This window comes from Miscanthus floridulus, chromosome 1 (genome assembly GCF_019320115.1).
Source record: "Miscanthus floridulus cultivar M001 chromosome 1, ASM1932011v1, whole genome shotgun sequence".
In the NCBI taxonomy this organism is placed as follows: Eukaryota; Viridiplantae; Streptophyta; class Magnoliopsida; order Poales; family Poaceae; genus Miscanthus; species Miscanthus floridulus.
The window spans coordinates 142,420,567-142,434,878 of NC_089580.1; the positions used below are offsets into that span (position 1 = coordinate 142,420,567).

At 47.3% G+C, this 14,312-nt stretch overlaps 1 protein-coding gene across 2 annotated transcripts; it reads right to left on the minus strand.

The window, feature by feature from the left end:
- Positions 1-274: 274 nt before the first annotated feature.
- LOC136542742 (uncharacterized) lies at positions 275-4,863 on the minus strand. 2 transcript variants are annotated; one of them, XM_066535327.1, is made up of 4 exons: positions 4,568-4,863; positions 2,807-4,458; positions 929-1,717; positions 275-807 (listed from the first exon to the last, which is right to left on the minus strand). In XM_066535327.1, the coding sequence occupies exons 2-3, from the start codon at positions 4,454-4,456 to the stop codon at positions 983-985; spliced, it is 2,385 nt and encodes a 794-aa protein (XP_066391424.1). In that variant the 5' UTR covers positions 4,457-4,458; positions 4,568-4,863; the 3' UTR covers positions 275-807; positions 929-982. The 2 variants fall into 2 exon arrangements, with proteins under 2 accessions (XP_066391424.1, XP_066391417.1); XM_066535320.1 differs by having other exon boundaries at positions 275-810.
- Positions 4,864-14,312: the final 9,449 nt, after the last annotated feature.

The window sequence follows — 14,312 nt, forward strand, 5'->3', positions numbered from 1 at the left end:
TCAACAACATTTGGACCACAGAACGATCCGGAGACCCAGGTACACTGGCCACAACTCTATAAACATATGCACGTGAAGGGAGAATACAAACTTGAGCCATGGAACAAACTTTCAAACATTCTCCTGTGAAAAATGCAGCTGCGTAGACAACAAGACACTGAAAGATGAATCTTCAGAACGTAGATTGTTAGGAATTAGGACTAAGATTGTCGATAGCTTTTCTCGGTTGATCCACTAGACCACTATGCTCATACAAGCCAAAAATAAACCATGATAGAACAGAAAGCCAGTACCCAAACGAGGTAATGGTTTTTGCCTAATGCTTACCAGTTTACCACCACGCCGTACATGAATACAGAAGAGAGGCTGGGAAGCTCAGTTAGCAGCCTTCTTAATAGGCAAAAGAGCATGTCGCAAGGAAAAAATGATTAGCCTAATGAAATTGGTATCCCCACAATGTTACAGTGTATAAATCTGAAGCTATCAAGACATTCAGAAATGCCTTTTTCACTGTGTAATCTGAGGTTGTGCTTAATGACTGAATGAATAAGAATGATAACAACAAATAATGCCTAAACTTAAACAAAGGGCTTTGGGAAAAGCATGCATCTTATGTCATTGACCACATCTCCACAAATGGGCCGAACCACATTCAATGAGAAATGCTGAGCTGTCACAATTGGTGATTGCAATTTCTGGAGGACGCCAAGGTCAGGCACAGGCACAAGCTTTTGCTATGTTCAGTTCCACAAGCCATTAAAACGGCACATGTTGTTCCCTTGGTAAGCTTCACAGGGTAGAATGGGCCTTCTGAAACAAAGCAGAGTATATGTCAACTCCAGGAAGAGTTTATTTAAGACTAAATGAAAAGCAGTACTAAACAGTGCACCATAGTTCTTTTATTTGTTGGGGGGTGGGGGGACTTTACCTAATAAGGGGTCTACTACATGTTCCTGAGGCTGCTCTTCACACCCTCAATTTGCTAGAAATCATCCCCTTCTAGGGACATGAATGGAGCAAAATTGCTGTGACCTTGAACAAATGGAAGGCCACTGTGATGGTTCTGAATGCCATCAGGCAGATTCTGTGATGTGTTTGCTTCTGATGAAGAAGGTAAGTTCCAGCGGATTGGTTCAGTTCTTGGTACACCACTGTGATGCGCAATATTGTGGTATACGTCTGGTCTACTAGGTGGCCTTGGTCTGGACAGCAAAATCCGAATGTACCGATGTATTTGTCGCCTTCCTGAAACAGTTCTTCTTCCAGTGGGAGTTGATACGCTATCAGTTGAAACTTGTGATTCAGCCGGATGTGATTCTCCAGGAAACTCTCTTGGAGATAGATTTAGATCAATCCCTTGAAAAGAATGGCGAGGGTTGATTGACGGCGGCCTTTCAAATGTGCCACTTGGTGCAGCCATGCCAAAACTTACAGAACTACTATCGACATGATTTCTGTAATTTTGTCTTTCATAAGCCACTGTACGCTGAATTCCAGTATATGATGGTCCTTCGTCACCGAGTCTACATCCTCCACAGTACCAGTTTCCTTCAGGCACTTCTCTTCCCAAGCCAACGCAATATGTATGCGCTGAGGAATCACAAATGTCACATAGTAGCATGAGACTATCATCACCACCTTGATTGCACTCAATACAAACGACATTCTCATATGGGTCTAGCCAACGCCTTATTTCTTCTTCAGTGGGCTGATAAACCTGTGCGATAAGCAAGAAGATGAGTATCTAACACCCCAAAGAAACAATAGTCGATACTAGAAGTACCAACTGACAACTTGACAATAGACAACAGGTCAACACTCAAGATGTTACAATAGGAAAACAGAAGTCTGTAGCATTAATTCTCATATCAAATGTTGGGCAGATGATCTTTTTTAGATAGTAACAAAACAACAGCTCCGTAACTTCATTATGAAGCATAACTGGTGTGCAGTGCGGGTGCCTATTTCTCCTAATGTATAATTAATACAACCTATATGCCCTCCTAGGCTGGGCTTTCTTTTTAAAAAAAAAATCGTTATAAGTGCAACAGTCATGAAATCCTTTTTAATTGACATTATAGGAATTAATAAAAGATAGAAGAACATGAAAAATTTGGAATCTTGACTTAATAATTGAGCTTCACTACTGCTATTATTGTATTACTTTTTTAAAATTTTCCAATTGTTGGCTAGCAGGGTAAGTTGAAACCTAGCAATTGAACATACAATTGACATTATATGTTCGATTGTTGGGTTTCAACTCCAACTTACCCAACTAGCTTGGTACTAGACGTTTCGTTGCTACTGTTGAACAGGACAAGAATAGAATTTTCCCTGTGAAGAACATGAGTGGGTGGGAACTAGGAGAGTTTAAAAATAACAAATTAAGAAATAAAGTACCGGAAAATTAATATGATAAGTTTGATACACATGGCTAAAGGCCACACATGCATTAACCTGTTAAACTCTAAATCAGTAAATGAGATCATCTTGCCCCAATCCATTTCTTTTCGTAATTAAACCTTCCTACACAACTTCAAAATGCTGCCTACTCTTAACAATGCCTTTCGTTTGACACATACTACCTCATTTAAATTGTACCAAACTAGTGATAAACAGATACAGCATGGATATGCAAGTTACCAATAAAATAAACAATATAAATGGTAGCCTACCCCAACTTGCTTGGGACTGAAAGGCTATGTTGTTGTTGTTGTATATATACTCTTATAAAGAAAGAAGTCTCTAACCCCAAAAGGCAATGAGGAAAGAAATTATGTAACCACCACCACGACACAAACTTTACCTGATCACGCTCTTCGACCTTGATTACAGCTTTTCTCACTCCAAGACCAAGATCTACCTTTGATGACTTGGTGATTGTAGTGAACCGCTGCTTACACAATGGGCATCTCGACTCAACCCTAGACCATTCCATGATGCACGCGAAGCAAAAGTAGTGTGAGCAACAATTGAGGACGCCCTGTATAGTAGCTCTCTGCTCCTCTGAGAGGCAGATCCCACATATTGGCTTCCCAGCTTCCTCCAGTTCCTGCTTCTCCTTTCCCTTGCCTTCTCCATGCCTTGTAATACAAATCCTTCTCAAGGGTGCAGGGAGAACTGGCGCAGCCTTTGGAGGCTCAGGCTCCCTCAATTCCTCCAATTCCTTATCTGATACAACAAATTCAGAATCCGAGGATGACTCTGACCCAGATATCCTCTTCTTCCTCCCTTTTCTGACTGTAATCTGCTCAACTACAGGTGCCTCAACATTGTTAGGTTCTTCATCAGACGTTGCGAACTCAAAGTCCGATGTGTCTGACTCAACGTCTGGCCATGTCTCTTCCTCAATGGATGCTTGAGGGTCCACCTCTGTCTCCCTCCCACTCCCTGTCCTGGCCTTCTTCCTGGGGTGCCGATTCACAATGACCTTATCATCGTCCACAATGAAGTCATCATCCCCATCCTCATCCACATCCTCATCATCATAGTCATAACGCTTTCTCCACCTCTTAACGGGTGCTGACTTCTTCACTTTAGCTGAAGCCCCCTTCCGCCTAGAAACCTTGGATCCCCTATTTTTCTTCTTCTTCTTTAGTGTTCGCCGCTTTGAATTGGACTTTCGCTTCGCCGGATTCTTTACAGTTACCTTTCTGGCACGGGTAGAAACCAGTTCCTCTTCCTCCTCGTCTTGATACTCATCCTCCTCATCACTATCCACATCGGGATCAAAATCAATGTCCTCATCTAACTCATCCTCCTCGTCATCCAAATCGGGGTCAAAGTCCATATCCTCATCGTCCCCCTCCTGCTTTCGCTTGTGAGATCGCTTTGCTGCTGGAGACAGCTTGACATTCACATCGGGATCAAAATCAATGTCCTTATCTAACTCATCCTCCTCGTCATCCAACTCGGGGTCAAAGTCAATATCCTCATCGTCCTCCTCCTGCTTTCGCTTGTGAGATCGCTTTACTGCTGGAGACAGCTTGACATTCCGGCCACGGGCACCGCATTTTGCAATGCTCTTCGGCCGTGGTGGTGCCACTTCTTCCTCCTCCTCGACCTCCTCGAGCTCATCGTGGTACTCCTCCACCTCGTCGTCTTCGTCAACCTCCTCCTCGTAGTCCTCGTCCTCCTCATACTTCCAGCGCCGAGATCGTGCGGCGGCTGGATCCACCTTTCCCTTACGCCCTCGGTCGCTGCCCTTTGCTGGTCGCTTGGGGCGCGGCGTCTCGATCTCGTCGTCGTCCTCTGCCTCCTCCTGGTATTCGGCGTCTGAATCCTCCCCCTCCTCGCCGGCGCTCGAGGCGCGGAGCTCCTCCGCACAATCCTCTTCTTCCCCCTCCTCCAGCACATACTCGTCGTCCTCCTCCTCCTCCTCTCCGTCCAGCCACCGGCGGCGGCGCCTACCGCTGATGGCCCGCCTCGCCGGCGGCGGCCCCTCTCCAGTCCCCATCCCTGCACACAAAATCCACAAAATCATAACTCAATCTCCCCGAGGCAAACCCAAATCGACGGATCCCGGCCGGAAACTCCCCGAATTCCGCCCAAATCAGCAGGAACTTACCTTTTCGCGCGAGAATTGACGCGAAACAGTGGACGACAAAAGGCAGAGCCGCGGGGCACCAAGTTCTGTCACACCCCGCTAGCCCAAAAATTCTCTCGAAATCTCTGTAGCGGCGGGCTTAAATCGGCTCGTGCGCGCGCATGGTCAGCGAAGGCGGCGGCGTTGCGAGCTGAATCGGGAAGCGGAGGAGGAAAACGGGAAAGGGGAACGGAGGAGGGTGGAGGGAGGCCGCGGATGGGGGCCGGGTGGAGGCTACGAGGAGGAGGGGTTGAGGGGAAGCATCGTCGCGTCGCGTCGCGTACGGGGGCGGGCGGGGGGTGGACGCGGTGGTTTTATCGCCTCGCCCTCTCCTTACGACTCACGAGACGAAACGCGTAGCGTGGGGGTCAGAGGGGTGGGTGTGCGCGGTGCGGTTCCGGTTGGGGGGTTGGCTGGCCGCTGGGTTGGCGTTGGACCGTTTCGGAGAACTCGCCGCCGCCCGCAGCGCGGTATTTCCAGCCGTTTTTTCGCATACTTTTGCTTGGCCACCGGGCGATTCCGATGCGTTTTCCCCGTTGGTTTTGGGTGGGTTCGGCCATGGCGTCGCCACGCGGCCGAACCGGTCGGCCCAGTGGCGTGCCCTGGTCGTGGTGTGGTGCCTTACGTGTCCGTGACTTGAGGGAAAGTCTGATCTGGTGTGGAGACGGGAAGGGACAGGAGAATTTGCCGTCTCCTCACGCTGGTCCCGCGGCTTTTGACAGCACCCGGGTTTACTCTTTTCAGTGCGTGCATCCCGAGCTTTTTTAAGCCAACGACAAAGTTCAGGTAGCAAGCAAGAATAGCCCTGTGCTCCAGTACAATTATCGCAACCATAGAACTGGAAACAAAACAGTGATAGCCTTGCCGCTGACATGTGAACTGCAGATGACAGGCCGATGTGTCCATTTAGTGCTCGTTTAGTTTCCAAAAAGTGCTACAGTAATCATCACGTCGAATCTTGCGATACGTGCATGGAGTATTAAATGTAGACGGAAAAAAAAACTAATTGCACAGTTTGATTGGAAATTACGAGACGAATGTTTTAAGTCTAATTAGTCCATATTTGAACACTAATTGCTAAATAAAAATAAAAATGCTACAGTAGTCAAATTCTCAAAATTCGTAAACTAAACACGCACTTAAAAAGGTTATCACATGCGGAGCGCAACCATAGAACTGGAAACAAAACAGTGATAGCCTTGCCACTGACATGTGAACTGCAGATGACAGGCCGATGTGTCAATTTAGGCCGCGTGTAGTTCCGAAATTTTTTGGCTTTTAGCTACTATAGCACTTTCGTTTGTATTTGGCAAAAATTGTCCAATTATGGACTATTTAGGCTTAAAAGATTCGTCTCGCCAATTACAGGCAAACTGTGCAATTAGTTATTCTTTTTACCTACATTTAATGCTCCATACATATGCTGTAAGATTTGATGTGACGGGAAATCTTGAAAATTTTTTGTTTTTAGCTTGCATCTAAACGGGGCCTTAAAAAGGTTATCACATAAGGAGTAGACTGGGAGGCTCCAAGGTCGTGGTAACGGTCTATACAAACCGGGAATTGTACAAAACATGAATGCCCCACAAAACGAACATACGTGCCCTGTTCGCTTGACCTGCTTATCAGTACAGTGTTTTTTTCTCATAATAAAATAGCATCAGTCGACTTATTAACCGTAGAAACCCTCAGCCGAACAGGGCGTGATCATAGAATAGCACACATGGATTGTACCCAACGCCTAATCTGCCAGGCAAGAAGCAGGGCAGTGTTCGGCTGGTATGAATTTTTTCACTGTTCATGCTGGAATGTTGTGAGAGAAAAACACTGTTTCGGCTGAAAAAAGAAGTCGAACAAACCGGCTTATAGCTCAGCCGAACAAGCTCAAATTTCTCCAAGAAATTGTTTCTATTTCATATTTTCTGGCAATTTTTAGTTAAAAAGATTATTTGTTTTCGCTATGCTTTTGAGAAGAGTAAATAAGTTCACTTTCTATTTAAGATTGATATTTACAAGGAACAAACAAGTTCCTTTCTATTTAATATTGGAGAATCAATACAGTAGCTAAGAACCTCAACACAACCATATAAGTTCGTAATACATCTTGTGACAGGGACATATCACTGCAGCCATGATTTGCCAAATTTGACATGCATCAACAACAACAACAACAATAAAACCTTTTAAGTCCCAAATAAACTAGGGTAGGCTAAAGTTGAAACCCAGCAGAAGCAATCAAGGTTCAGGCACGTGAATAATTGTCTTCCAAGCACTCCTATCTAAAGCTAAATCTTTGGGTATATTACATCCTTTTAAATCTCTTTTTATTGCATCTACCCAAGTCAATTTCGGTCTTCCTCTGTCTCTCTTCACGTTACTATCGTGGCTTAGAATTCTACTACGCACCGGTGTCTCTGGAGGTCTTCGTTGGACATGTCCAAACCATCTCAACCGGTGTTGGACAAGATTTCTTCAATTGGTGCTACCCCTAATCTATCACGTATATCATTGTTTCGAACTCGATCCATTCTTGTATGACCGCAAATCCAACGCAACATATGTATTTTCGCGACACTTATCTGTTGAACATGACGTCTTTTCATAGGTCGACATTCTGCACCATACAACATAGCAGGTCTAATCATCGTCCTATAAACTTGTCTTTAAGGAAATTAGGAGGGGAGGCATCAAAGGTTTTGAAAGGATCAAGATGCCCAAAAGAGGAGGTGAATTGGACTAATTCTAAATTTTCTTGCAATAATCAAATCCTACGGATGGTCCAATTAACCCTTTGTGCCTAGAAAAGTGTTTCTATCAAATTAACGCACAAAAGACTTGCAACCTATGTTCCAAACTTACTCTAGCATGGTAATTCTATGAATGTAAAGACAAGTATTGAATTGCTCAAAGTAAATACTTAAAGTAAATGCTCAAAGTAAATGGAGAGAGGAACGCGGCGATGTTTTGCCGAGGTATCGGAGAGTCGCCACTCCCCACTAGTCCTCGTTGGAGCACCCGCGCAAGGGTGTAGCTCCCCCTTGATCCGCGCAAGGATCAAGTGCTCTCTACAGGTTGATTCTTTGACACTCCGTCGCGGCGAATCACCCAAAGCAGCTCACAATTTGAGTTGGGTCACCCACAAGCTCCGCCGGGTGAACACCAAGCTCCCAATCACCACCAAGCCGTCTAGGTGATGGCGATCACCAAGAGTAACAAGCACGAACTCTCACTTGACCACGCGAAGCCTAATGAGAAGATGGATGCACACTTGTCTACTCTTGATTCACTAATGAGGTTTTACTCTTGGATTCTCAAATCACAAACACCTCATTAGGACCTTGCTCTTCTTGGCACTCACAAACGTGTTTCTCAGCTATTGGAATGAGCAAAAGTAACTCCACACACGAATAGAGTTCTATTTATAAGGCAGCCTGAAAAACGAACCATTATGAGCTTCTGCGGGGTGACCGGACGCTCCGGTCGTGTTGACCGGACGCTCCGGTCAGTTCAACCCGTGAACCAGTAAAAATGTATTGACCGGACGCTGGCAGGGTCCGGTCAGCACTGATCGGACGCGTCCGGTCGCATGAAACCCTTATTGGACCCTCACTGGACTCGACCGGACGCTGAACCCTCAGGGTCCGGTCAGTACTGACCGGACGCGTCCGGTCACAGATTCCCTTCTCTAGAACCTTACTGGAGTCGACCGGACGCTGCCTTTCAACGTCCGGTCACTTAACCGATCTAGCGTCCGGTCACACCGAACGTTGTCTGTTTGATCAAATGAACTGACCGGACCCTACGGCCAGCGTCCGATCGCACCGGGGCCAGCGTCCGGTCAGTATTTGACCCTCCATTCACTTCTAACTCTCGAACATATGTGAATGAAGTTTGCTCCAAAGGATCTTAGGCATTCATAGGAGCTACCTAGAGCTAGTTTTAACAAGTGTGCACCACACCTAACTCACTAGGCTCAACTAGGTCAAGCTACCCGTCCATACCCCCCTTAATAGTACGGCCAAAGGAAAAACAAAGTCCTAAACTACTCTAAGTGTCACTCCAACTCCAATCGACACTTAGAACTAGTCATCCTTAATCTTGTCGTCCATCCTTTGAAAACCGAAACGATTTCCATCGTAGGGGCATGATAACTTTGATTGCCCGATTGATCTCCATTACCATGACCTAACTTAATTGCATCTGCAAAACACACGTTAGTCATAGTAATCTTGTATTGTCAATAATCACCGAAACCCAACTAGGGGCCTAGATGCTTTCAATCTCCCTCTTTTTGGTGATTGATGACAATACCACCTCGAGTATGTGAAAGAGTGAGGTTTTTGACGGGCTTAGTTCATATAAGCTTTTGTCGATAAGAACAAAAGTGTTAGTCAAGCTTATATGACCCAAGCCAACACAATGTACTCAAAGAATATGAATTAAGCATGAGTACGAGTAACAAAGCTCATTTGCATCAGAGTAAAACTACGGAAGCAAAGGCAAATGAGCATAACACAAGTGATATGACACATAAATAATGTAAAGTAGAGAGCACACATGTCATATATCACAATCACATAGATAGCACTGTCACATAGATATAATAATATGCATGAAAGTAATCACACGAATGCATAAGTAATAGTGTATCTCACAAATAAAACTTCAAATGTATATAATAAGCTAATACTAGACAACTAGCTCCCCCTAGATCACGCTCCCCCTGAGTCTACATACTCGAACCCTCTCCCCCTTTGGCGTCAAACACCAAAACCTAAGGGTCGGTCGGCGGGGCTGCAGCGGATGAGTCAGGCACTGAAGTATGTGGGGCAAGCTGGAACTGGGCACCATCATCATCTGACCCTGAGCTCTGTACTGACTGACCCTCTGTGGCAGGAAGTATCGCTGAAGCGGTCTGGGTCTGAGTTGGGACAGATGCTGCCTGTGAAGCTGCTGGTACATCTGTAGGATCTGATGAGGCGACTGAGCTAGGAAGCCTCTGAGTAGTCACTGCGACTGGGGCTGCTGTAGAAGGACCGGTGGCATGCATATGAGGTGGTGTAGGCATGCCGATCAGCTCGCTGAAAGATGCTCCAAGACTCCTGGAGACTAACGTGTCAGGCACAAATAGCGAGGGTGACTGCTCTAGTGAGAAGCCCATGTGATATGGAGTGAACTGCGGGGCAACCACCGGTGAGGACAACCACTGGGACACCTGAACTATAGGTGAAGCAAACTGAGCTGGAGGCTGTCCCTGACTCTGAAGCCCGCTAGGCTGTATAGCTAGAGTCGTCGTGGTGGAGGCAGGCTGAGCAAGCTGGGGCAAAGACTGTGGCAGTGGGGCCCCAAGTGCTGTCATGACATGCTGCATGAAGCCCATAAGCTGCTGCTGCATAAGTATCTGCTGGTGATGCATCTGCTGCTGCTGCTGGAGAAGCTGCTGCTGCCTCTAGAACTCGTCCTAACGAGCCTAGAACTATGTGAAGTTGACAGTAGTCTCCTATGCCTATCGTGCCTGGTCCTGCTGCATCTGCTCAAGAATAGCCATCAATGCGGGATCCGTCTACGGTGCTGGTGGAGCTGAGCTAGAACTACCGGCCTCTGCATTATGTCTGCGTGGAGGCATCTGAGGAATTAGCAGATAGTCATCATCCGAGCTATCACTAGACTTAGGCCCTGTTTGGTTGGGCTGTGGCTGTGGGAAAAAGCTGCTGTGGGCTGTGAGCTGTGGAAAAGCTGCTGTGGGCTGTGAGCTATAGAAAAGCTGAAAGCTGTTTGGTTAAACAAGTATAAAATATACCTTTTATCTTTATCTCTCTTGAAACAACTATGGAAGAGCTTTTTATTCCACCAATTTCGAAAAGCAGAAAGCCAAAAGCCAAAAGCAGGGTCAAACCAGCTTTCAAAAATGAACTACAGAAAAGCAGCTGCTTCTAAAAAAGCACCCTCCAAAAGCAGCCCCTTTGGTTGGGCTTTTGGCTTTTGGGGCCAAAAGCCAAAGCCAAAAGCCCAACCAAACAGAGCCTTAGTCATCTCCTGCTGTGCCTCAAGCTGCTCCTCCTCTGTAGCGGCGATGCCTCTAATAATCTTGTCCTGCTGACTCGGGAACATCTAGATGATAGTTGGGCCGAGCTGGTGCCTGTGGAGTGCTGTGCCTGATCCTCTATGCCATGTTGTATGCTAGAAACTCTATAGTAGCAGCCCTGTACTCGGCAACTAACTCAGGGGTCCTGACCTGCACACTCTTAAGCATCAAGAATGTGACCCAATGTGCATAAGGAAGCTGTCGGCGACCCTTGAAACCCTCAGCAATAGTATCCTCCATCTCTGATAGAAGGAGGTCCCAAATGTCGAATACGGTCTGCTGCATCAGGGCATTAAGGAGCCAGAGCTGTAAGCGAGTCAGGCCCTCCCTGTATCCCAACCTAGAAAGCAGTGTCCTCCTGATAATGGCCTCTAGCACTCTCGCTGTAGGAGTCAAGTCACTGGGGTTCCTGCTTGACCCCTCACCAAAGGGCTCCTTGAAGCAATGTCGCACTAATCTGTAGGGGGCACCAACCCTCCATGAGGATGCCTAGGAGGCTCCTACTGTCCATAGCATACCTCATGCAGCTTGACAGGCTGATCCTATAGCCGCAGTATCTCTCGGGCCCTGGAGCTCCTCACCCGGTAATCTCTGTCGTTGAATGCAAAATGAATGAAGTTGTGATGCGGATCAACGTAGAGTGAAGCATAGAACTGCCGGACCCAAGTTGGTACATATACTCCTATCCAGCCAATCAGATCTGCAAGCCCCGATAAATATGACAAGTAGGGGCGGATGTGCTCTCCAGCTGCTGCCACAATAGACTCCAAACTGCAGACCCTCTGTGATCTGAACACTGCCCCACTATTGATATAGGCATTGTAGAAGTCCTCCTAGAGCGGTGTATAGAACCCCTCAGCTGCTCTCTCATCCCTCCTCGGAGGGAACCACACGTCGAACTCAACAAAGCACAGCTGGCGAACCTGCCTAGCTGTAGCGGCCCTCAAGTCGAGGTGAACCACTAGAGGCGGACCCTGTGGTCTAGGCGGAGGGCATGACCCTCTACGCTATGTAGCTGGCCTCAGTGGAACTGTAGCACTGGTACGACCTGAGCGGCGTAGCTAGGGTGCCGGCTCGGTCTCCTCGGGCTGCTGACTCTCCTGAGTCTCCTAGGCTGGCTGAGGCTCTGTTGGTGGGGGCTGCTGCTGTGCCTCCTGCTGGGACTCCCCCTGACGCTGAGGCTCCTCAATGGCTAGACGACGTCCTACCATCATGACAGTCCCAGGTGGACTACCATGAAGTCGCTCAATCTCCCTCAGTCTGTCCTGCGCATCTGGTGCCAGCTGATCTGCTATGACGATTCCACTGCGGGCACCACCTCTCTCAGCACGCTCTGCGGCCTCTGCAACAGCTGCTGCTCTCGCTGTCTCTACGTTGGGGTACTTACGCTTCTTGGATGTCACCTGCTTGGTTGACTTGCCCTTCGATCCTGTAGGCTGGCGAGGCGGGGGCCTCCGATCATCATCATCTGGACCACCACCAACGTTCTTGGTGCGAGCCATCTGATCTGACAAGAGGGTGAACTGCCGCTGATGAAGATCAACAGACAAACTGACACTCCCGAGGCTTGGCCTCGATCCTTACTCACGAGCTTGGCTCCGAGTTGACTGCCAACTGCCACAAGAACCACAACGGAACCGACTTGCTGCACGATAGAATAGACAGATATACGAATAAATACAATATATCTACTAGATGCGAAAACCTAGGAAGCAAGCAATGTAGGTACGAAATTGAGACGACGGGCAAGCTACCTGAAGATCCGGCGATCCGAGAAAAGGAAAGGCGACACGCGGGGGAACCCTCGAAACCGGCAGGGGCTAGGGTTATGAGGAACAGCGATGAACTGGTGGCCCTAGAATTTTTGAAATCAGCGCATTGTATTGCAATTTGATCTAAGCAAATCGAAATTGAAACAAGGAGCTAGCCTTACCGAGAGGAGGTAGGCCTAAGGCACTAGAATCGACTTTGAATGAAGCTTGGTGCCAGAGGAACCGACGGCGACGCTGTCACGGAGAGCCACACGGATTAGACACGCACACGAGCAAGGGTTGGTGCAGCATAGGGGCAAGCGCAGGCAGGGCAGGGCAGGCGTGGTGGCGTGCGAGGCGAGCGCAAGGTGGGCGGCTCAGGGCTGCGACGGCACGGCAAGTTACGGCGGCGCGGCGAGCTTGGGCGCGGAGGCTTGGGCGCGGGAGCGGCGGCGCTAGCTAGGGCTCGGGGGCTTAGTCACGGGGGGATACGGGGAAAATGATACGGCAGTTCGGTTAAATAGTTCCCCCAAACGCGACAAAAAAGGAAATGGAGAAAAGAGTCCTGAAGCCACATGAAATCCACTGACCGGACGCTCCGGTGGTAGCGACCGAACGCTACCACCCATCATCCGGTCGATTCCAGAGAGGTCCAATTCCTCTAGAATCGGGACCGGACGCGTCCGGTGGTCCATGACCGGACGTAGGCAGGGTCCGGTCAATACAGCCTATTCTTCCTTCGATCGACCGGACGCTAGATCCCCTCCTAACCGGACGCACAAACGCAGCGTCCGGTCACTCCTTCACCAGCAGTTCACCTCCTATGAACTGATCGGACGCTGGACAACAGCGTTCGGTGCAGCGTCCGGTGCATCTTTTCCAGCAAATCTTCAAACTTCCTTCGCGCTTCCTATTCCCAATCAAGTCCTAACTTGAATAAGATCCAAATAAACACCAATTGGGACTGATGTGAGTGACCTCTCTCAAACCCTCATATTTTTTCAAAATATTTTGCCTTAGGCTATAATTCTTTTTAAGAAAATAGGCAAGAAGAGGGCAAATGAAACAAAACGACAAAAACAACATTCATGCATATGCAATACTTGTAAGTAAATCTAGTTGCTTGTCAAGTTTGATCCAAGGTTAAGCTTCTTCACACGCTTTTCAGCGGTTATCTTAACCATGTTAGATAAGCCCTATATGCATTGCCACAAATTTAAACATGTTGTATATAACAATGAATGCAAGGGACAACACAAGCTCAAATTTTTGTGAAGTTGCTAAAATCAAGTACAATGAGCTCATTCCGCAATCTACAAAAAGTAGCCTCATCTAGCGGTTTAGTGAAGATATCCGCTAATTGATCTTCGGATCTTACACCTTCTAGTGATATATCATTTTTAGCAACATGATCTCTTAGAAAGTGATGGCGGATATCTATGTGCTTGGTGCGAGAGTGTTGAACTGGATTATTTGCAAGTTTTACCGCACTTTTATTGTCGCACAAAAGAGGTACCTTCTCTAGAACTACTCCATAGTCTAGCAAAGTTTGTTTCATGTATAATATTTGTGCACAACAAGCACCCACGGTAATGTATTCCGCTTCGGCGGTGGACAAAGCCACACTATTTTATTTCTTGGAGGACCAAGACACAAGTGATCTACCAAGCAAATGGCACTCTCCGGATGTGCTCTTTCTATCAACTTTGTATCCGGCGTAATCTGAATCGGAATAGCCAATTAATTCAAATAAAGCTCCTTTGGGATACCAAAGGCCAATGCTTGGTGTGTGCTTAAGGTACCTAAGGATTCTTTTTACGGCAATTAGATGTGTTTCCTTAGGACTAGCTTGAAATCTAGCACACATACACACACTAAACATGATGTCGGG